This window comes from Podarcis melisellensis (genome assembly GCF_964234715.1).
Source record: "Podarcis melisellensis genome assembly, chromosome: 13".
In the NCBI taxonomy this organism is placed as follows: Eukaryota; Metazoa; Chordata; class Lepidosauria; order Squamata; family Lacertidae; genus Podarcis; species Podarcis melisellensis.
In genome coordinates, this window is record NC_138545.1 from 34,485,522 (window position 1) to 34,508,497 (window position 22,976).

At 44.2% G+C, this 22,976-nt stretch overlaps 2 protein-coding genes and 1 long non-coding RNA gene across 4 annotated transcripts in view; 1 reads left to right on the plus strand and 2 right to left on the minus strand.

Annotated features, from left to right (window-relative positions):
• Positions 1 to 4,753: 4,753 nt before the first annotated feature.
• Positions 4,754 to 14,779, minus strand: SNF8 (SNF8 subunit of ESCRT-II). Its single transcript, XM_081884427.1, has 8 exons — positions 14,659 to 14,779; positions 11,629 to 11,679; positions 10,355 to 10,493; positions 9,635 to 9,739; positions 8,456 to 8,528; positions 7,242 to 7,383; positions 6,267 to 6,341; positions 4,754 to 5,776 (listed from the first exon to the last, which is right to left on the minus strand). The coding sequence occupies exons 1-8, from the start codon at positions 14,710 to 14,712 to the stop codon at positions 5,639 to 5,641; spliced, it is 777 nt and encodes a 258-aa protein (XP_081740553.1). The 5' UTR covers positions 14,713 to 14,779; the 3' UTR covers positions 4,754 to 5,638.
• A 2,637-nt stretch (positions 14,780 to 17,416) lies between these two features.
• On the plus strand, positions 17,417 to 18,315 carry LOC309354450. Its single transcript, XR_014162312.1, has 2 exons — positions 17,417 to 17,519; positions 17,750 to 18,315. It is a non-coding gene; the product is annotated as an uncharacterized lncRNA (long non-coding RNA).
• Positions 18,277 to 22,976, minus strand: part of GIP (gastric inhibitory polypeptide) — a gene marked incomplete at its 3' end in the record, with an annotated part of 33,541 nt that continues 28,841 nt past the window's right edge. Inside the window, exons 4-6 of one of the 2 annotated variants that reach the window (XM_081884459.1) lie at positions 22,784 to 22,915; positions 21,140 to 21,232; positions 18,277 to 18,410 (exon numbers count right to left, since the gene is read on the minus strand). In XM_081884459.1, the coding sequence (XP_081740585.1) occupies positions 18,401 to 18,410; positions 21,140 to 21,232; positions 22,784 to 22,915 (235 nt within the window). Of the gene's footprint in view, positions 18,411 to 21,135; positions 21,233 to 22,783; positions 22,916 to 22,976 lie in introns of those variants that run through there. The other variant, XM_081884460.1, reaches the window with a different exon arrangement.

Consider the following 22,976-nt stretch of genomic DNA (forward strand, 5'->3'; position numbering starts at 1 on the left):
TTTTGAAAGTTCAAGCTGGTTTCTATGTAGAAAGGCTCGGAAGCCTTGTGAGCACCTTTCACTTGCTCCCCCCCTTCTTCTTTTAGAGACCCTTTAAGACTTTTTTTTTTAATGGGGCGGGGAGCGGAGCTCCTGACCTACAGATGCACACCCAGATCAAAAACTTGGCAGGGGGAGATGAGCAGATGCTAAAAGTGGCCAGGCCAGTAGGACGCGTTTCACTCAATAGGTCCAATCCCAGCTGTAGGAACCATGCAGTTCCTACCTGGCCTCTGAAAGGAAGTTCATGTGTGATTATAGGCACTGTTTATCTGCAAGCACAACACCAGTCTTGCAGCTACTCCTGCCTCTCCCATGTAGAGTACGATGTGTTGTTGCTTAAAACTAAAAGTAACCCCCACATACCTGCTTTTTGGAGTGGAATGCCCTCTTGTTTCTTTCCCACCCGCAAGGAGACAAGACTCTCCCACGGGTTACGAATAGCCGGTGGAATCAAAAGCTTTGTAATGCAAGTTTGCATTTAGATGCCTTGTGGAGGGGGACCTGGTGAGGCCGAAGGCAATCTTATCATGTTTGTGTTGATCTCATTGGGTGCAATTCAGCAAAATGAAAACAGAAATCAGTCGTGCTTCACCTCCACTGAAATCAAAGGGACTTGAGTGCACATTTAATGTTTTAAGTCTCACCGAAATCAGTAGGATCTAGGTAGGACTTCTATTCTCCGAACTCTGCCGATTGTGTAAGTTTGGCTTTCCCCCAGTCTATAGTCACCAGGACCAGAGGTGTTCCGGAATCAGAGCACCCGTTAACTTCAAGATACCTTAGTTCCAGATGCATGTTGGCTGTCGAACCATTGCATTACATTTCTTTTAAGAGACAAAACGAAAAGAAAACATGAAAATGCCTTATGTGGTTATTTCTTTTTCACACGGCTCGCATGTGGATGTAAGAAAACAGAACAAAAAGAAATATGGTTTTCTAGCTGCCCATAGTCATTTGTTTTCTGAATGTTTTCCATTTCAAAAGTGACAATCCTAGATGACTGATCTAGACAAAATGTTTAGTGACGAGACTTTTAGGCCTAACAAGCTAAACACACTCGAATGCACAAGGGTCTTAAGAAAAATAAGAAATCCTTGTTTATATACAATTGTACATAATTTTTTTCTTTTTTTGGTGCAATAAAGTTTGTTTTGGCAGGATCTGAGGTTCTTCTTTGTCCTGGATTGGTAAAACAGCGGGGAATACCCAAAAAGGGGGTCTTGTTTTCATAAGCAGCTTACATCAGGGATGTATTCCCTTTTAGTGAAACTTCCAGGCCCCACACATGCCATTGGTTGGTGGGACCAGTGGCAAAGGGGTGGGGGGGGGAGCAATGATTGCTGTACTTCCTACAGAATAAATCAAAGGTTTATGCACACACCTTTCTCCCAGTGTTAGAAACTCAAGATATATAAGCCAGGGGCTAAATAGCTCCTTAAACCAAGGTTGCGGTCACCAAAACAGAATGTCTAGTTGCCATTGTGGGGCAAGACGGTTCTAAAGTCATCTTTTGCAAATGATGGGCTGACTGGGCTTGATTATTAATTATGGTCCGTGGGGTCACGAAAAGTCGGAAACGACTAAACAACAATATTACTTCTATATATATTTATTTCTATACTGCCCTATGCCCGAAGGCTAGTTCAGGTGATATCCTTGAGCTAGATGAAGAACTTTGAAAACTTACAAGAAGAAAAGTCACTTGATTCAGTGACAGTCCACATAGATATTGGCTTTTTCCTGCCTTTTCCCCCCCTTAAGGGTGACATGGACCATTTGTAATGTACGAATAGTCTTCACAATTGTAAGCAGGACAGTGTGGTGGGGGGTAAGTGAAGACAAGCACACCAATTAACTATATATTACTATAACATTGTTATATAATCAAACCTTTCCATTCTTAAGGAAATCAGCCCTGGGTGCTCACTGGAAGGACAGATCCTGAAGCTGAGACTCCAATACTTTGGCCATCTCATAAGAAGAGAAGACTCCCTGGAAAAGACCCTGATGCTGGGAAAGATGGAGGGCACAAGGAGAAGGGGACGACAGAGGACGAGATGGCTGGACAGTGTTCTCGAAGCTACCAGCATGAGTTTGACCAAACTGCGGGAGGCAGTGGAAGACAGGAGTGCCTGGCGTGCTCTGGTCCATGGGGTCACAAAGAGTTGGACACGACTAAACAAACATTGTTGACTGCTCTTATACAGGCTGCACAGAAAAGACATTTTGATTCCTGAAATTCATTCCAATTGTGCAGATAAAATATAACTGATAGAATTCTACAGGACGAGGTATTAAGTGTGTGAAAACAGTCCAAATTGAATAGAGTCGGGCATGCACCTCCAGGTGGTGGAAATGTCAGGCGTCATCCTGGTGTCCCGGCATCATCACTTGGTTGCAAGTGGCCAATTTTTTTGTTTAGTCGTGCCCGACTCTTTGTGACCCCATGGACCAGAGCATGCAAGGCACTCCTGTCTTTTGCTGCCTCCCACAGTTTGGTCAAACTCGTGTTCGTAGCTTCAAGAACACTGTCCAACCATCTCGTCCTCTGCCGTCCCCTTCTCCTTGTGCCCTCTATCTTTCCCAACATCAGGGTCTATTCCAGGGAGTCTTCTCTTCTCATGAGGTGGCCAAAGTATTGGAGCCTCAGCTTTAGGTTCTGTCCTTCCAGTGAGCACTCAGGGCTGATTTCTTTCAGAATGGATAGGTTTGATCTCCAATAAGGTAAAGGTAAAGGGACCCCTGACCATTAGGTCCAGTCGTGACCAACTCTGGGGTTGCGACGCTCATCACTGGCCGAGGGAGCCGGCGTTTGTCCGCAGACAGCTTCCGGGTCATGTGGCCAGCATGACTAAGCCGCTTCTGGCGAACCAGAGCAGCTCACGGAAACGCCGTTTACCTTCCCGCCGGAGTGGTACCTATTTATCTACTTGCACTTAGACGTGCTTTCAAACTGCTAGGTTGGCAGGAGCAGGGACCGAGCAACGGGAGCTCACCCTGTTGCGGGGATTCAAACCGCCGACCTTCTGATTGGCAAGTCCTATGCTCTGTGGTTTAACCCACAGCGCCACCCGCATCCCTCCATTGATCTCTAATAGTCAGGTGCAAAATGCACCTGGCACCTGGCTAATACCTAACACTGCTTTCTCCACTGAGGCAAGCAGGAGATATTGTAGTTCAAGGACACAAGAAGCTCAAGGAGGGCGTACGGCCTAGACCAAGTCCCAAGGACTGGACAGAGAGCTAGTTGGGCCCTGGCCCTGAGGTCCCCCACTCCCGGCTTTGGATGAACACCTTACAATCTACAATCACAAGCACCCCATGCCACTCCCCCCTTCCTGCCTGAGATAATTCCTAAACCTGCTTATTCACTTTTAAGCAAACTCCAGTGCTGGGCAGGATGTTTCCCACCCAAATTAACCATTTGTTGCAAGTCATACAAAAACCCAAGTGGTACAGTCAGTACTTTTTTTCCTGGGGGTGCACAAGGGCAAGGTAAAAAAGTAAAGGACCCCTGGATGGTCAAGTCCAGTCAAAGGTGATTATGGGGTTGGGGCGCTCATCTTGCTTTCAGGCCAAGGGAGCCGGCATTTGTCCACAGACAGCTTTCCAGGTCATGTGGCCAGCATGACTAAAGTGGTTCTGGCGCAATCGGACACCATGATGGAAACCAAAGCACACAGAAACTTCATTTACCTCTCCGCCGCAGTGGTACCTATTTATCTACTTGCACTGGTGTGCTTTCGAACTGAAGGTTGGCAGGAGCTGGGACAGAGCAACGGGAGCTTACTCTGTCACGGGGATTCGAACCACTGACCTTCTGATTGGCAAACCCAAGAGGCTCAGTGGTTTAGACCACAGCGCCACCCGCATCCCTTTACTCTACAGGGGGGGTACTAATAGTTCAAAGTGCAGCTCTGAAGCAGGAGTAGGTAAAATGGCAGGCTGCACCCGCAGTACTGGCACCTTTTTTTCCTAGAAGAAAAGCACTGGTTAAACGTTTGGAACTTACTGTAACAACTTCATGGTGAGTACAGGCACCATTTCTTCTTTTAAGAAAAGCACAGTACAGTGTTTAGGAGTGTCGGAGGCCCATGTTCAAATTGCCACTCAGACGTGCAACCCACCCGGGTGACTTGGCCCATCTTGTTTCTCCACCTGACTTTTTACCTTACAAGGCTGTGCTGAGGACACAATGGAAAAAAGCAGGATATCTGCTGCTATGATATCCAAGCAGACACCCAAAGCGTCTCATTGGAGGGTTTGACCAGCTGCCTAGAACTGCTGAACTTGAGGTCGAGTCACCCAGGGGGACTGCATAAACATTTCTGCCCAAGTCAGGTCTGTGGTGGATGTTGCTTACCACAATCTATGCCTCAGGATTCCCTCTGCATAGGTGAGCAGCCGGCAGTTTTCTGTAAGCTGCCTTAAGGTGGTTTTTGTGAAGTTACCGGAGGCAGTTCCTCCTCACTTGCTAAGAAAAGCAAATCCGACCTGTGGAAATGACTCCTTTGCTCTGCTGACTCACATGCTTGATCTAAATGAGCAAGTACACACACGGGTGGTTTTTATACCTGTAACCACAAAGCCTAGGGTGGAATCTTGGCCCTAGGTGTTTCTCTGCGTAAGTGGATGAAAGAGGTCTTCAAATGCCCAGTGAGATTTCTAGGTTGTTCACAATAATGACACAGGGAAGACTCTTTAAGTCTTCGTGAAATCCACATTACTGCATTTGCAAAGAATAAAAGTGAGTAGATTTCACTATACAAAGGTACAAACAATTCTCTTCCTGTCCCCATCCTCTTGTCTTCCCGGTTGTGGAGATGACAGAATTTGAAAATACATCTAGAGCTACTAGACTCCAATAATTCAAATAATCTTAAAGCCCTGCCATCACAGGACTAGAAACTGGCTTTTATTTTGTTTGTTTTTTTGTGTGTTTTTTTAATTAAAGGTTTTCTTGTTTTACAGAAGTATCTGTAACGTCTCTCGTATTTTTTCCATGAAAGACAAACTGAGGACGATTTCAACACTGTAAAGGGGCATGAGAGAATGTACAGAATAGTAAAATTATTTGGTCCCTTTCCCAAAGCCCCGATAAGGAACAGTATAGAATCTTGGCTGTTTCACCATCTAAAGATGGGGTTCTCTCGCCTTATTGTGAGATAAACAAGGAACCCTTACTAGGGAAGGCAACCAGTGTACACAGAGTTAAATCAAGTATACAACAATGTAATTACGAAATGGGGGAAAGGAGGGAGAGACGCTTACAATGCATACATTGACTCCAATCCTCTCCACTTTCTAAGTCTTCAAGGAGAAAAAAAAACCCACATCCACACCTTTCCAGTCATGAGGACTAACAGCTTGCTAACGAAATTAGTCTCTCCATCGTGCAGAAGCCCCAAAATCAGTGTCAAATATACCTGCTTGGCAGTGTTTGGTAACACAGACATTTTCTTCTAAAGACTTGGGGTGGGGGGAGAGAGAGAATATCTATAGGCATTCAATGTGACTCAGCTTTATCATGTTAATGCAAAAAGTGTCATCCCATTTAAAGGGAAATGTTCAGATAAATCAGTCCCCTGTTCGGCTGTCAAGGCAAAGCTTCCTTCGCTTCTTCGGGTGTGATTTCCTGAGAGTAAAGCTCTGTGAAGAGGGCAGGTAGCCAGTACTGTGGTTCCACTGGAGCTTGTGTATCGAGCCAGGCCATGCCCTCTTTCAGCAAGTGATCCTGTAAAAAGCCAGAGATTATTATTTGGAGAGGAGGGCTATCACAAGTGGCTTTGCACTCTCTCCCCAACACAATGCAGGCAGGAGACATACAAAGAACTAAGCCCATCTAGTCCAACAGTTCTCACAGTAGCCACCCAGATGCAGGAACTGAGTGCAACAGGACTCTCCCAGCAGCAGGCTTCGGGAACCCTGAGTTTCGTAGGGGAGAAACCCTAAAACATGGGGAGGACTGAGCATGCTCAGTGACAACAGAATGTTGACTTACTGTTGGGGAAGAAACAGAAATCTGCAGGAGGGTTCATGGAATGAATAACTTAGAATCCTCAACAGAGAAGACTCCATGTTGCAACAGTTAGTTTCAAGCAAACGTATATAATGATATGCACTTTTGCCTAACCTACACAGCTTCTAATGCAATATTTCACTTTCCTAACTGCCAAGAGGTGGGTGCTCTTTTCTTTTTATAATGTAACTTGTTGTTTACATACCAAAACTTGCTTTGCTCGTTCCGCCTCCCACTTCAAACTCGACTTGATCTCGCTGATGGTCACGTACCCCTTTTTCTGAAACGGAGAGTAAAGAAAGGAGGCGATTTCAAAAAAGGTCACTGATCAGAAAAGCCCAGCCAACACTAAAAACAACGAGGAGACGTTCAACGCACACCATCTTGTAGGCGAGGACTTAAGACTTCAGGGGTAGAGTACAACTGGAAAATGACCCAGGGTCATGCCCCCAGGAAGGGGGGTTGGAAAAGAGGTTTAGGGAGGGCTTCTGACTAGGGAGAAGCAATGTCTGCTAGTCAGGGACTGGAGGAGGAGGAGTTTGAATTTGATATCCTGCTTTATCACTACCCAAAGGAGTCTCAAAGCGGCTAACAATCTCCTTTCTTTGTGAGGTGAGTGGGGCTGAGAGACTTCAGAGAAGTGTGACTGGCCCAAGGTCACCCAGCAGCTGCATGTGGAGGAGCGGGGATGCGAACCCGGTTCACCAGATTACGAGTCCACTGCTCTTAACCACACTGGCTCTGGACTGGACTGAAGGGGATGAGACTGAGGAGGAATAGTGGAGCTCCCCCTGCCCTTCTGTCTCCCAACAGAGGCCTGTGAACTATGGGTGACCATAAGGATGTTGATGAAACACACACACATACAGTCATACCTTGGATCCCAAATGCCCTGGAACTTGGACGTTTTGGCTCCCGAATACCGCAAACCCAGAAGTGATTGTTCTGGTTTGTGAACATTCTTTTTGGAACCCAAACATCTGATGGGGCTTCTGTGACTTCTGATTGGCTGCAGGAGGAAACCTGCAATTTAGTTTTGGAAGTCAAAAAGACTTCTGGAACAGATTCTGTTCGACTTCCAAGGTACAACTGTATAGGCAAGGAATTGAAAGCTCAGCACAAGAACTCTTAATCAACCCCTGGAATAATAGCAGAAACTGAGTCAACTTGGCATGGGTACCTCAGCAAGTTGTATCACAACCGTATGGTCCATATTTAGTTCAGCCGGCACAGACTGGATCAGGTAGGTCCCACCAACAGGAAGGATCCCAAAGCCGTTTCCCAGAACTTTCAACTTCTTAATTGCCCGGATGAGGTCATCTCTGAGGAGCCAGGGAAAGAAGAGTCAGGGAAAAGAATGGTCTCGGCGCATCAGTACCTTCAACCATGTCCAACAAGGTGCGTATTATGCTATGTTTCAGTGGAAGCACAGAAAAGCTACAAAACATAGCACTGGGTGCAGAAATGAGTTACCTGAGAAACAGAGTTTTCTTTTCTTTCCTTTCCAAGCACAATTCAAAGTGTTGGTGCTGATGTTTAAAGCCCTAAATGGCCTCAGTCCTATATACCTAAAGGAACATCTCCACTCCCATCGTTCTGCCTGGACAATGAGGTCCGGCTCCAAGGGCCTTCTGGCGGTTCCCTCACTGCGAGAAGTGAAGCTACAGGGAAGCAGGCAGAGGGCCTTCTTGGTAGTGGCACCTGCCCTGTGAAACGCCCTTCCATCAGATGTCAAGGAAATAAACAACTATCTGACTTTTAGAAGACATCTGAAGGCAGCCCTTAAACAGGCTTGCACCAACACTTTGAATTGTGCCCGGAAACGTACTGGGAGCCAATGTAGGTCTTTCAGGACCGGTGTGATGTGGTCTCGGCGGCCGCTCCCAGTCACCAGTCTCACTGCCGCATTCTGGATTCGTTGTAGTTTCCGGGTCACCTTCAAAGGTAACCCCACGTAGAGCGCATTGCAGTAGTCCAAGTGGGAGATAACCAGAACATGCACCACTCTGGCCAGGAAGTCCATGGGCAGGTAGGGTCTCAGCCTGCGTACCAGATGGAGCTGGGAGACAGTTGCCCTGGACACAGAATTGACCTGCGCCTCCATGGACAGCTGTGAGTCCAAAATGACTCCCAGGCTGCGCACCAGGTCCTTCAGGGGCAGTTACCCCTTTCAGGACCAGGGAGACCTCCATACCCACCCGCACCCTGTCTCCCAAAAACAGTACTTCTGCACTTGTCACTGTGCACAACTGATTTAATTATTTCTGGTGGGCAGCTCTGCTTCATTACCCTAGACATTGCCAGTGAACCTTCGGCAGCCACAACTAATTATGCAAAGTAATGCAAAACATATTACATCCCCCACTGCAGTGCAGTCTTCAATGCAAAGCTTACTGGCTGACGTCTTGCGCAAATTTTCCTCTCCCCTTGAGCACTTGCTGGTGAAGTTCTTCCAGTGTTATCAGCCCTAGCGGGAATGAGGAAGCAAGAAGCATGTTAACACACAGCCATGTATACAAGGAATTTGAATCCAACCCAATATGTTAGCAGGCTAAGGTTGCAATCCTATACTTAAGTTGACAGAATATGCACAATTTGCACACTTAACATATAGAATAAGAGAACGAGAAGAACACACGTTTTAAGAAGATTGGAAAAGTTTATTGAATATATGGGAAATAGTTGTGCACAGCTGAAAACGCCGGCAGCGTTAAGATAAATTCAACAGTGTAAACAAGTTTTGATGGAGGCAATAATGGAATACCGAATGGTATCGTTTTTGTAAAACATGCAGGGATTTATGATATGTAAAATGAACCATGGAAAGAGAAGAATGGAAGTCATTGATATCTTAAGGATGTAAAGTGAGTATTTTAAATTGTAAAACAGAAAATTCAATAAAAATTACACACACACACACACACAGTGTCGTACCTTGGTTTTCGAACAGCATAGTTCTCAAACATTTTGGCTCCCAAACTCTGCAAACCCGGAAGTGACTGTTCCAGTTTGTGAACTATTTTTGGAAGTCAAACATCCAATGGGGCTTCTACGGCTTTTGATTGGCTGCAGGAGCTTCCTGCAGCCAATCGGAAGCCGCGCTTTGGTTTATGAACGTTTTGGAAGTCAAACAGACTTCCAGAAAGGATTCCGTTCGACTTCCAAGGTACAACTGTATATATAAAAGGTTGCAATCCTATACACTAGTTTTCCCCAACCTGGCACTTTTCTGGTATTTTGGACTACAATTCCCATCAGCCCCAGCCAGCACAGCCATAGGTCCCTCCCCTGAGTTCAAGGCGGCTTCCTCCATAGTAAGAGTCTTACTCTTACTGACACATGAAATTCTGTGCACAACTACCAAGAAATAAGACCCACTAAACACAGTGGGATTTACGCTCAGAGTTGTGTTAATGTTTTTAGGGGGCTGGACTAGCATGGCCAGGATACATGGTCACAGATACCGGCCACCCATTCGGAGTGGCAGGCAGGCATTAGAGAGAACTGCAAACACACACACACACACACACACACACACACACACACACCGCGAAGATTGGAAACTATCCTCACCTCCATTTCTGTGCTTTAGGGCTAGACACACTTCAATAATCTGAACGCCAAGCTCGTAGTAAAAATCTCCAACACCCAACATTTCTGACCAGAATCCTTTGCCAGCTGCGGAAGAGGGAATGAAATATGGATATCAATATATGAAAGACTAAAAAAGAACGCTGCATTATTATTATTTTAGACTCTCAAGGACCCAATTTTGCAAGTTTAGATTTTTTTTAAATAAAGACAAAGGCAAAGGAACTTCCTAGTCTGGCGAATGTCAGAATTCAAAGGGGACAAGACCTGTTCTCTGCCTTCCCTATCCATGATTTTTGGAACATTTCATTGGGAGTGGTTTTCCATTTGGCAGGGAGAAGTCGATGGAAAGTTCTTTATGCTCATCCAATTCTCCTTCTTACTGACTGTAAATTTAACTTGCCTCTGAGCAAGGACAGGTTGGGGATAAGGAGATATAGACAGGCCCACAGTCCACTCCCAATAGCAACATGGCTTGGGAAGGCAGAGTATGGATAAAATGATCCCTCCTCAGAGGGCTTACAACTTACATTATACTGTGATAACTCTTTTTTGATTTGAGAAACAATGCCACCCCTTTTTTTATTTTTAACGGAAACACGGAAGATCGAAGCCCCAAAGAAAGACCAGCAGATTCTGCAGAAACCCTTCCTCACCCTGCTTCTCCCCACCCCCTAAATCCCTGCCTCCCCCATTTCTTACAGGCTAGGGGATCAACCCCGATCGTTGCACACATGTCCTGGAACTGGACTCTGAACTGCGGATTTTTACGGATCTCTTGCTTGTGTTTGCTGGCAAACTCTTCGAGGTTAGTTTTAAATGTATCCAGCTGCTTGGACATCTGTAAACGAAGCCAGAGGATAGAAAAAAAGAAACAGAGTTAAAACGATCTGCTTTGAAAGGCTACTAATTTGAAATACACCTTTGAGACCTAGAACAGACTGATGTTTCATAAGGGACAACTCTCTGTCGCCATTACCACAAAGAAACGATTTATGGCAAAGCTTTTTTGCTCCAGCGCGGTCTTCTTAATAGGTTGAAGACTAATGCTGGGATTAAGCCAATGGGTTATCCATCTCCGTGTCCCATCCACTGGTGAAAACTTGCTGCATATCATATACCCATCAATAGACATATCACCTATGTGTTTTTCTATTCATTTCCCCAAGCTGTTGGTTCCCCCTGATCAGCGCAACACCCTGAGACAATGGGAACCAATGGGTTGATAATGTGCACCGTGTATAGAAGCCTAGGCTCATACAAGAGCTTTTCAGATTCACACATTTTGCAGTGGCCCTCCTTTTAACGCTAAGATCAGCTTGGTGTTTCCTCATTACATCTCTGGAGGTCGAGGGAACGTTCTTTCTTATGTGGTGGACCTGTAAAAGGGTAAAAGTGTATTGGGAAATAATTTACAATGAACTGAAAAAAAAATGTCTAAAAGCACCTTTCCAAAAAAAACCAGAGTCCTTTTTGTTGGGGATAATTCAGATGGAAATTCCCAGGTGTCAAAAAAGGTTATTCATATGTACACCACTATGGCGTCCTGTGTTTTGTTAGCCCAAAAATGGAAAACGAGCAAGGTCCCAACCAAAGAAGAATGGCAACTTAAGCAGATGGAATATGTGCAGCTTGTGGATCTAACTTACAGAATAAGAGAACGGAAGAACACTCGTTTAAAAAAGATTGGAAAATGTTTACTGGATATATGGGGGACATTGTGTACTTGAAAACGTTGGCAGCATTAAGATAAATTCAACAGTTTTGATGAAAGTAACAATGGAATACTGAATGGTTTAGTTTATATAAAATATGCAGGGATTTTATGCTATGCAAAATGAACCATGGGAAGAGAAGAAGGGAAGCCATTGATATCTAAATGAATATTCTAAATTGTAAAACAGAAAATTTAATAAAAATTATATATAAAAAATAAAATAATAATAAAAAAACACCTTGGTGTTTCCTCATCTCACCTGGACTAACTGGTCTTCAGCCAAAACTGTCCCACGTTCCTTGTATTTGGCCTACAAAGGAAAAAAAAAGTGGTGGTAAGATACACAGTGATATATAAGCCATTCCCCCCTCCTGGATGTACATCTCTGATTCTTAAACATCTTTATGGGAACCACAATGGCTACGTTCTCCTTCCACTGTCAAAGGAAGGATGCCTCTAAATGCCAGTTTCTGGAAACTGTGGCTCAGCAGAGCGCTGTTACGTTCATGTCCTGCTTGCAGGCTTTGCACGGGCTCTGGTTGGCCAGTGTGAGAACAGGATGCTGGACTAGATGGGGCATTGGCCTGATCCAGCATACTCATCTTATGCTCTTATGAGAATACCCTGTCCACAGGACTGTTTGGCAAGCACCCAAGACTCGGCTGTCTTAAGTTGTAGCACCAAAGCAGTGCAACTCTCCCTTCTCTCAAGGCCAGCAAGCTGCCTTTCTGCCTGTTCCAGCTTCCTAAGAGCACAATTCAAATGGTTTCTGAGTGCAATTCAAAGTGTTGGTGCTGACCTTTAAAGCCCTGAGCAACCTCAGCCCTGCATATCTGAAGGAACATCTCCACGCCCATTGTTCAGCCCAGAGACAGAGGTCCAGCTCCGAGGGCCTTCTGGCGGTTCCCTCACTGTGAAAAATGAAGTTACAGGGAACCAAGCAGAGGGCCTTCTTGGGAGTGACGCCTGCCCTCTGGAACGCCCTCCCATCAGATGTCAAGGAAATACAGTAAGTAACTACACAATCTTCAGAAGAAATCTGAAGGGAGGTCTGTATAAGGAACTTTGTAAGGTTTTATTATGTTTTTATATATGTTGGAAGCAGCCCAAAGTGGCTGGGGCAACCCAGTCAGATGGGTGGGGTGTAAAGAATAAAATTATTATTAATTATTATTATTATTGAATACAATGTCCCTATTTTCATTGGAGAAATGTTGGAAGGGATGCTCCATTAGCCTCTACTGGAACCCACAAATAACTGACTGCACTAATTGTCAAGAGCTGGTGTAGCTTAGCTGCTGGTGTAGCTTAGCTACGAACCAGGAAGTTTCAATTCCCTTCTTCCACACACAAGGTGGCCTGAGGCAAACTGCTCTCTCCTAGCCTCAGTCTCCACATCTGCAAAATGGAGGATAATGCTTACCTTATAGGAGCAGAGGGAAAACCTGTGGCCCACCACATAACGTTGGACTACAATTCCCATCATTGGAGCATTCGCTGGCCAATGGTACATGCAGTCCAACAATATCCCGAGGGTCACAAGCATGGATTTTTGTTAGAGGGGGCAGGCTTTTGTTAGGGGTGGGAGGCAGAACCTCAAATTTGTATTGGTTTTGATTATTTTGGAGGAGGTGCAGCTGCCCCCCTGCACCCCCTCGGCTACGCCCATGGCCACAAGTCTCCCATCCCTGCTTCATTGTTCTCCTGAAGCAGGGACACGTATCTTCAGTACATTTTATTTTATTGCTGTGGCTAGTGGCTGATGCAAATAAAGATTCTTCTTCTCTTCCTGTCTCATTAGACAAAAGCGTGAAGGAGGCAAATTCCAGCAAGGGATTTTAAGAAGCCAGGCAGCCCTAGTTTAGGCGAGAGGTGCAGCAGATCGTGAAAAGCAGCAGCAGCGAATGCCTGGGGTGATCCCTGCCAGCTGCAGGATACAATAATGGGCAATGGGACTGAAGAGAAATGCCTCTGAGCACGTGCAAAGTGTGTTTCTCCACCACCACCCCTTGCCCAGTCTGGGGTTGAAGCAGGGCCGGGTTGAGGTTTGATGAGACCGTAAGCTACTGAAAGTAATGGGGCCCTTTATATGTCCAGCTGCCCTTTGTCAACAACAAACTGTTGCTGTTTTTTTTTTGTTGAATATATGCTATATTGTAATTTATGGACCTCACAGGTATCTAAAGCCATTTGCACGTAACAAAATATGTATTTTATCAAAATAATTGTTTAAATATAATTAAGAAGTATATTCATAGTGAAAAAATTATTAAGCTCTAACGTAAAATGATTTTTCATGCAACACAAACTTAATAATGCAAACACATGTGGCAATAACAAAAGTTTCTTTAGAAACACAATTTACATCACAGGAGCCTACACAACACCAAACACTGTTGCTGTATGTAGGCTTAGTTTTATTTGTTTTTTATCTTATATCATGGGTAGGCAAACTAAGGCCCGGGGGCCGGATCCAGTCCAATTGCCTTTTAATCCGGCCTGCAGACAGTCTGGGAATCAGTGTTTTTTCACATGAGTAGAATGTGTCCTTTTATTTAAAATGCATTTCTGGGTTATTTGTGGGGCCTGCCTGGTGTTTTCACGTGAGTAGAATGTGTGCTTTTATTTAAAATGCATCTCTGGGTTTTTTTGTGGGGCATAGGAATTCGTTCATTCCCCCACCCCCCCAAAAAAATATAGTCCGGCCCCCCACAAGGTCTGAGGGACAGTGGACCGGCCCCCTACTTTAAAAGTTTGCTGGCTCCTGTCTTGTATTTTGGAAATGCACATCCAGGTGTGTGTTTTTTCCCCTTTAATTTTTTTGGGGGCCCCCAAGAGAGTGGGGCCCTAAGCTATAGCTTGTTTCGCTTATACAGAGTTGTTCCACCTGGCCTTTGGCTCAGAATCTGTTTGATTCCCTCCCCCTTTTTCTTTTTCCTTTCTCCTCCTATGATGAGATTGCTCCCTAATTGTTTTAATGTTGTATCTTAATCTTTAAATTGAATTTTAATCAACTTGTTTTTACTATTGGTTGTTAGCCGCCCTGAGCCCGGTCTCGGCTGGGGAGGGCGGGGTATAAATAAAAAAATATTATTATTATTATTATTATTATTATTATTATTATTATACGTAAGAGCTTCCGGGGGAGTGGCAGGAGGCGCAAACTGCAGGCCCTTCCCCTCCTACAAAGGCTGGGCTGGCGGTGGGGGGAAGACAGCAAGCGAGCAAGATGGGAATGAAAGGAAGACCAGCTGGAGGAGGAGGAAGGAGGAGGAAAAAGAAGCCTGACCTCGGCCAGCTTCTTCTTGGCGATGGCGCCGGCCCCGACTCCCCGGCGGTGCATTGCTGCCAGCGAGCGGCGTCCGGGCTCGAGCCTCTTTAGGGAGATGGTGGAAAGGGAGTAGATTTGGGGGGCGGAGGCGGTATTAAGCACATTAGAGAAACCTCTACGTCATCAGCGCGCGACAGGCAGGAAGCTTCTTTTGGGTCGGTGCTTCTGCCTTCGCACTAGATAGCTCAGCCAGGGAGTCCCGTGACTGCTTTTGGAGGGCTGCGGGCGGCGGGGGGGGGGGGACACGGGTAGGGTTGACACCTTTCTTCTAGGAGAATGCGGGTGGGGTTTTTTTGGGGGGGTGGGGGCATTTCCCCCTCCCATCTGGTGCTGAAATGTCCCCAATAATTAGAGACGTAAATTCACAAATGAGAAACAAACTAAAAAAAATTCCTTCCAGTAGCACCTTAGAGACCGGCTAAGTTTGTTATTGGTATGAGCTTTCGTGTGCATGCACACTTCTTCAGATACTTCTTCAAATGAGAATTCGCATATTTTCAAGGTGGCATAGCGGATGGAGTGCTGGACTTGCAACATTTGAATCATAGGTTTTTTTGATAACCCCCCCCCAAAAGAGGATATTGTATTTCTTTTTTAAAAAAGGGAAATGTTAAATGCATACTTTCTAAGGGTTGTGTATAGATTCTTACATTAGTAGAACTTTCAAAAGTCACTTGCATTAAGATGAATAAGGTTTTAAGATTGGACTATTAATAATATAAGGTTTTATGAACAAGCTAGTACAATGGAACCAAAATGGGGAGTGGAGGGAAGTCAATTGAGTTAAGATTTATTACTGTATTTGAATTGCTATAATTGTATTTTGCTTTGTTTTTCTATTGTTTTTTGTTTTTGTTTTTTTAAAAAAATTAATAAATTGTTATCAAAAAAGAGAGAGTCATAGGTTCAAATCCCCGCTGAAATGACTTCGAAGCAACCCGTTGGCCCCCTCTGGGATTTGTTATACACCAATGCATGTACGTGAATTTGTAAATCTTGTCTGTGCTTGGCTACCCAGAGCTACCCATGCACCCATATAAACACGTGCATTTGGGGAGGATCCCAAACTTGGCAATGGGTGAGCACATTTGGGCAGCACTCCTAGCCTCACTTAACCTGGAAAAAAGATACCTGGCACCCCGTTCTTATTCTATGCAGCTATGTAACCTCATTTATTATTATTTATTTATTGAATTTATATACTGCCCTATACCCAGAGGACTCTGGGCGGTTCAAAGAAAAGATCAACATAAAAACCACAATATATATAATCAAAATAAAAACAACAACCCAATAACACCCCCCCCCCAAAAAAAAGAACTGTAACATGGGAATCTGATATTAGGTCAGATAAGCTGCATTAAGTATTTAGGTCCAAAATAGCCCTAAAAAGGAAAGGCAGGATAGCCCAGAGTTTGGAGCACTCCTTAAAAGAATTACTGTAATACGGTAGTGCAATACATGACTTTCTTCTGAAGTCAAGAGTGAAAAGTAATATGTTGACTGGCAAAATTAGATAAACCATACACTTAACAGTGCTTTGTTTATTAAAAGATTTAACATGTATTTTTGCCTGCCCTCATTCATAAACAGATGAATATATCGCCAGAACATTATTTCAGAAGGGGTATTTAAAAGATGCTGGAGAAAGTTATATAATCATTTGCATTGGATGGGACTAAAATAGCAAGATACTCTTTAAACCAGTTCTCTCTCTTTTGAAACTACTGAATATGGGCATCGCAACAGGCTGGGAGGAAGCCCCATTAAATTCAGCAGGACTTGCTTCTGAGTACAGTGGTACCTCGAGTTAAGTACTTAATTCGTTCCGGAGGTCCGTTCTTAACCTGAAACTGTTCTTAACCTGAAGCACCACTTTAGCTAATGGGGCCTCCTGCTGCCGCCACGCCGCCAGAGCACGATTTCTGTTCTCATCCTGAAGCAAAATTCTTAACCCGAGGTACTATTTCTGGGTTAGCAGAGTCAGTAACCTGAAGCGTCTGTAACCTGAAGCATATGTAACCTGAGGTTCCACTGTAATATACTTAGGCCAGCACTATAAAAGAGGGTTGTGTTTAGATGATTCACTCCCACCTCTTTTCTGGAAACTGATTTAAATGCGCTGTCATATTGCCCTCTAGTGGCACACTGCTATAACAAATGGACTCAACTTGTGTGATAGTGGGGAAGAGCATGGGTAGGCAAACTAAGGCCCGGGGGCCGGATCTGGCCCAGTCGCCTTCTAAATCTGGCCCATGGTTGGTCCAAGAATTAGCTTGTTTTTACATGAGTAGAATGTGTCCTTTTATTTAAAATGCATCTCTGGGTTATTTGTGGGGCATAGGAATTTGTTCATTCCCCCCCCAAAAAAAATATAGTCTGGCCCCCCACAAGGTCTGAGGGACAGTGGACCGGCCCTCTGCTGAAAAAGTTTGCTGACCCCTGGTGAAGAGGAATGGTCAGTCTTATCATTAGGCAGAGTGCAGTGGCCCTGCAGAAAAAGGCAGCAAATTGTTGATTCTTGAATTTGTGGTTATTGTGTTGTTAATGACAGGGAGCGAAATATATCCATAGACATGGCATTTTCTGCCTCTAATACCAAAATAACTTGGGTGTTAATGCAGCTTGACTTGTAGGAGGGGAGAGAGACCATTCGCCACTACTCAGACAGCAAAATGTACTTCATCAGTTCTTACAACCACTGTGTAACATCATTATGATTTCACCTAAATTGCAGGTGGGCAGAGTGGGGTGAAGGTTGAGAGATAGCAATCAACCAAAGGCTAGCTGCGAAGTTCCTGAGCTGAGCTAGGAACCAGGTACTGCCAGGCTCATAGGCTCACATTCTTTCCCAATCACAAAAGTATTCCAGTGGTTGTTGCATACCAGATTTGCACTTAACACTAACACACCTTCTCCAGATGTATCAGTTTGGCTGGCAGTGTACTTAGTTTGCCTCTGAGCATATTAAGATGGTGCATGGCTAGAGCACACCCATGTGCCCTCTAAGCAAATAAAAATAACAGCTATTTGTTGTTGTTTTTTAAAGTGGAAGCGATGGAAATCCAGGACCTGCTGGGAGGGGGTGGGGAGACCAAACTGCTCCTTTGCATGGAAAACCCACCAAATCTCAACTATCTTCATCAAGCCTTTGTGAACTGCGTTAAGATATACTGGTATTTTATGGAGCCCTTCTACAGCTGGAAAAAAGGTTCTGTTTTTTAATAAATATGCAATCATAGTTATGTTTTAGATTTTAAAACATCCTTTTTACTATTGATGCTGGTGGCAATGTTTCACTGTTGTATAGCAGCTTTTTAAATCTTCAGGTTTTGTATCTTAAAAATAAATAACCATGCCTGAGCAGGAACCAAATCATTGATCTCTCATGACCCCAATGCAGCTGTGTGGGGCTGCCCTGAGAACGGATTCTGAATCACCTCCCTGTCATGCACCATAACAGACTGACAGATTAGCACAACCTGTAACTTCTGTTTCTGATGAGAGCACTTACGAATTCTGTTTGGGGTCTTGTTGTTGTTTTAAAAATTGAATAACACTCTTAACACTCACGTCTGAACTTGATAATAAATTGTTTTATTGCTGCTGTCATAATTACTGTTGACACTCATTAGCCAAAGGTACAAAACAAGGAGAGTACAGAAGTTAGTCCATCTTTTCTTCTCAATGAAGCTGTGAGCTATTGAAGCCTGGAAAAATAGAGGGGGAAAGATGGTGAAATATGTAAAGTTTGCCAAGGAACCTGGTTTTTTTTGTAGGGGGGAGTGAAAAATAGAGAAGGGGAGCAACCTTCTGTAAAGCCCTGGGCTGAGCATTCCTAGCTCAGCAATGGTATTTTATTTATTTACTTGGGAAACAAATTTATACAATCTTGGGAAACATATGCCACTTGATTACAATCATTTCTAAACAGGAATGATTCAAACATACATTCAATGGTATCATTAGCCTGGTAAAGAGGAAACTGAGAGGAGATATGATAGCCATCTTCAGATATCGAAAGGGCTGTCAAATGGAGGATGGCGCAAGCTTGTTTTCTCCTGCTCCAAAGGGCAAGACCTGAACCAACGGCTTCAAGTTACAAGTAAGGAGATTCCGACTAAACACCACAAGAACATTCTGACAGCAAGAGCAGCTTGACAGTCGAACAGACTCCCACGAGAGGTGGTGGACTCACCTGCCTTGGAGGTTTTTAAGCAGAGGTTGGATTATGATCTAGCTGAAATTCCTGCATTGCAGTGGGGTTGCGCTAGATCATGGGTAGGCAAACTAAGGCCTAGGGGCCAGATCTGGCCCAATCACCTTCTCAATCCAGCCCGCGGACAGACCGGGAATCAGTGTGTTTTTACATGAGTAGAATGTGTCCTTTTATTTCAAATGCATCTCTGGGTTATTTGTGGGGCATAGGAATTTGTTCATTCCCCCCCCAAAAAAAAATAGTCCGGCCCCCCACAAGGTCTGAGGGACAGTGGACCAGCCCCCTGCTGAGAAAGTCTGCTGACCCCTGGACTAGATGGGCCTTGGGGGACGCTCCCAACTTTACAGTCTTATGATCCATCTTGCGTGCTTTTGTCTATACTGACTGGCAGTGACTTGTCAGAGTTTCAGGAAGGGGTCCTTCCTCCTAGCCCTACCTGGAGATACTGGGGATTTGATCCTGGGACCGTCTGCATACTCCCACCGCTGAGCTATGGCCTTTGTAAGCACAGTGTATGAGAAACTCAGTGCAATGGGGGGGGGGGGATAGTTAAAGCTATAGAATCAGAATTCAAACGGAAGTTAGCCAAGCCTTATCTTCTGAGCATGCCTGGAGAGGTTAACACCACTGTATATCAGTGCCTCTAGGTAAAGGTAAAGGTACCCCTGCCCGTACGGGCCAGTCTTGACAGACTCTGGGGTTGTGCGCCCATCTCACTCAAGAGGCCGGGGGCCAGCGCTGTCCGGAGACACTTCCGGGTCACGTGGCCAGCGTGACAAAGCTGCATCTGGCGAGCCAGCGCAGCACACAGAAACGCCGTTTACCTTCCCGCCAGTAAGCGGTCCCTATTTATCTACTTGCACCCGGAGGTGCTTTCGAACTGCTAGGTTGGCAGGCGCTGGGACCGAACGACAGGAGCGCACCCTGCCACGGGGATTCGAACCGCCAACCTGACGATCGGCAAGCCCTAGGCGCTGAAGCTTTTACCCACAGCGCCACCTGCGTCCCTTCAAGCTTTATATACTGCTTAATCCCCCAAACCCACAAAGCACCTCTCTAAGCAGCATACACAAAAGAACATAAAATATTCCAAGATAATAGCAGTGGAAACAGACACTGCAAACAAGTCAGCACAATAAAATGACCCAAATATAGATTAAAATTCACAGTTTTACAAACAAGCACACATGCTAAAATGACATGTCTGGGGAGGTGTGCCCAAAGGAAAATGGTTTCAGCTTCAGAAACTACAACGAAGGCATGGGGAATTGCAGCACGTTAACTAAAAGATTGATTTCTCACAAGTGTCAATCAAACATTTGTAAAACATTTGTAAAAATGCCAGTTCCGTAGACTGAAGTGGCCAAGCGGGCATATATGGGGTAAGAAAACTGGTCCGAAGCTGTAGTGATGTTTATTTACTAATCTTAACACTGCCATCTCTTACCCAAAAGAACCTGAATTCCCACAGGTATCTGGTTGGCCACTATGAGAACAGAATGCTAGGCTGGATCCTGTTCCCTGTTTAGGGAAGCTTTTAATGTTTAATAGACTATTGTATTTTAATATTCTGTTGGAAGCCGCCCAGAGTGGCTGAGGTATAAATAAATAATTATTATTATTGCAGTGGTACCTCTGGTTAAATACTTAATTCGTTCCGGAGGTCCGTTCTTAACCTGAAACTGTTCTTAACCTGAAGCACCACTTTAGCTAATGGGGCCTCCTGCTGCTGCCGCGCCGCCAGAGCACAATTTCTGTTCTCATCCTGAAACAAAGTTATTAACCTGAAGCACTATTTCTGGGTTAGCGGAGTCTGTAACCTGAAGCATATGTAACCTGAAGCGTATGTAACCCGAGGTACCACTGTATTATGATCCAGCAAGCTTTTCTTACGTAATTATATAAATGAAACCATTTTTATAGCTCCCAAATTTCCCTTGGATCAACCTTCTGTGGCTACTTCGTATTCGCTGTTAACATTTGCCACCCACTGATTCTGTAGTAGCAGACAGCAGCAGATAAGGAGCAGCAATCAGTATTCAGGAGTTTCTGGCATATAGCCATCAACACCGGACCTTGCAGATGACCTGCTGCTTCTTTGGCACCCATAAAACACTGTTGCCCAAACCACCACGTGGGTTGTCTGTGGAGTCCCAACTCTTCGTTGCCTTTGGAAGGAAACAGGAAGAGAGGGAAAGGGAGAGGAAGCGATTCACTCACATTGGCCTGCAGAGGTCAGCAGAAATCAGCAATGCCAGATGTTCTTGCCTCCGGACGTCCTTCCAGTCATCTGAACCATTTGGCAGAGCCAGGCTAGAAGAAAGAGACTGTTAAGTAGACATTTGCTGCCATAGGGATCCCAGAGATTGAGATGGCGGGGAGCAAAGTTGCAAAGGAGTCCTAGTTGGTGGGGAGGGGGCGCTGGAGGAAAATCCCAGGTGCCCAGTTGCCTAGGCAACTAAAAATTTGATGCTGGTAGCTAGGAATTGGAAACAGCTTTCTTAATGCAGTCCTTGTAATAGACCTCCATAGGAATTTCATGCCTGACAGCAATTCCCATCTATATATAATGCAGAAGGCGTGTTGGAATGAGAAAAAGTTGGGTAGACATAAGCAGGTTGGCATCAGTCTGCAGGCGCCATTTTCTAAAATGGCCACGAGACATTTTCCTGAAGCAGCTGTTTATAGTCATACAATTTCTGTCAAAAGATATTTTTAAAAACTCCAGCGGTACCTACAGCTCCACATAAACTAAGCATTATGTAGAAAATATTTGTTGGCAGGAACGTTCTCCTTAAGTTTCCTTGCATATTTTGCTGGCATTTTAAGATTGTTTTGCTTCTGAGCTCTTCGGTTTTTTATCTACCCTGGCTTTGTAAATGCTGCTATTTTACAGTTCTATTGTAATGTAGCAGCTTATTGTATACCACGTTGAGATTCTTGAATGAAAGGTGATGTAAAAATATTTTAATCCATTTTTGGCTTTGGCCATTTCTTTTTTTAAAAAATGGGAAGGTATCTTATTTTTATTATATCAAAGTAAAGGCTAACAGTTTCCATCTGATCTCAAAATCACTTTATTCCAATATCTAAAAGGCGAGGTAGTACTGGTGCAGTTTAAAAAAGTTATGAACAAGACTGTCAATTTTTATTTTTCTACCAGTTTCTTTTTCCCCCCGGTGTTAAATTCAGTTGTTCACATTATATTTTTTTAAAAATCCTCATGATGTTGTACATTTTAGTGCATATTTCTGATAGTAATCATATTTTTGAATGCAGTTTTGACTAATAGATGCATTTTTTCAAGTGATGTCCCCTAATATAATGCATTTTTGCATGCTACTTTTACCAATATATGCATTTTTTATGAACAGATACCACTAATATGTTTTTGCACACATTGGTTTGTTGCATTGCAAAATTCAGAAAATTACACATTTCAAAGGGTAGCTGCTTCTGTTTTTGTATTGGTTTGATAAGTGCAAATTAGAGGGCTTCTCATTCAACTTCAGTCAAAATCAAATTTCTCTGCCACCCCTAGTTACAACTGATCATTATTTTATTATGTATAGCAAATGTTTGCAAACATCACTTTTTCAACAGATTTTAGATTGACTGAACTATAATCATACCTGGCTTTTAACACCTGAGGTGTATATTTTTAGGACCAACTTATAACTTATTTTTGTAAGTTGTTTTAATGTTATAATCCACCTTCGGACCTTAGGATCAAGGGTGGGTAAATAGTAGTAGCAATATAATCTGGAGGAGGAAAAGGAGTTCTGATTTACTTTGCAGCTGAAATACTTATTCTCTGCTGAAATAGGATCTTCTTTTGCAGACCAAACAAGTTGTTGAGCTCACCTCTGTTTCCCCATATTTTGCAGAATGCATTTGATGAAGTCCATTGCCTCCTGAGATCCAGCTTCAATGCCTTGACTCCTTGTATCTAATGCTGTGGGTTCAGTATCTCTCCTGGATGGGTCAATTCTGTTACTGGGGGAACATACACAAAGGGCATCTGGGATTCTGAGGAGTGCTATAATGCTTCACAGCT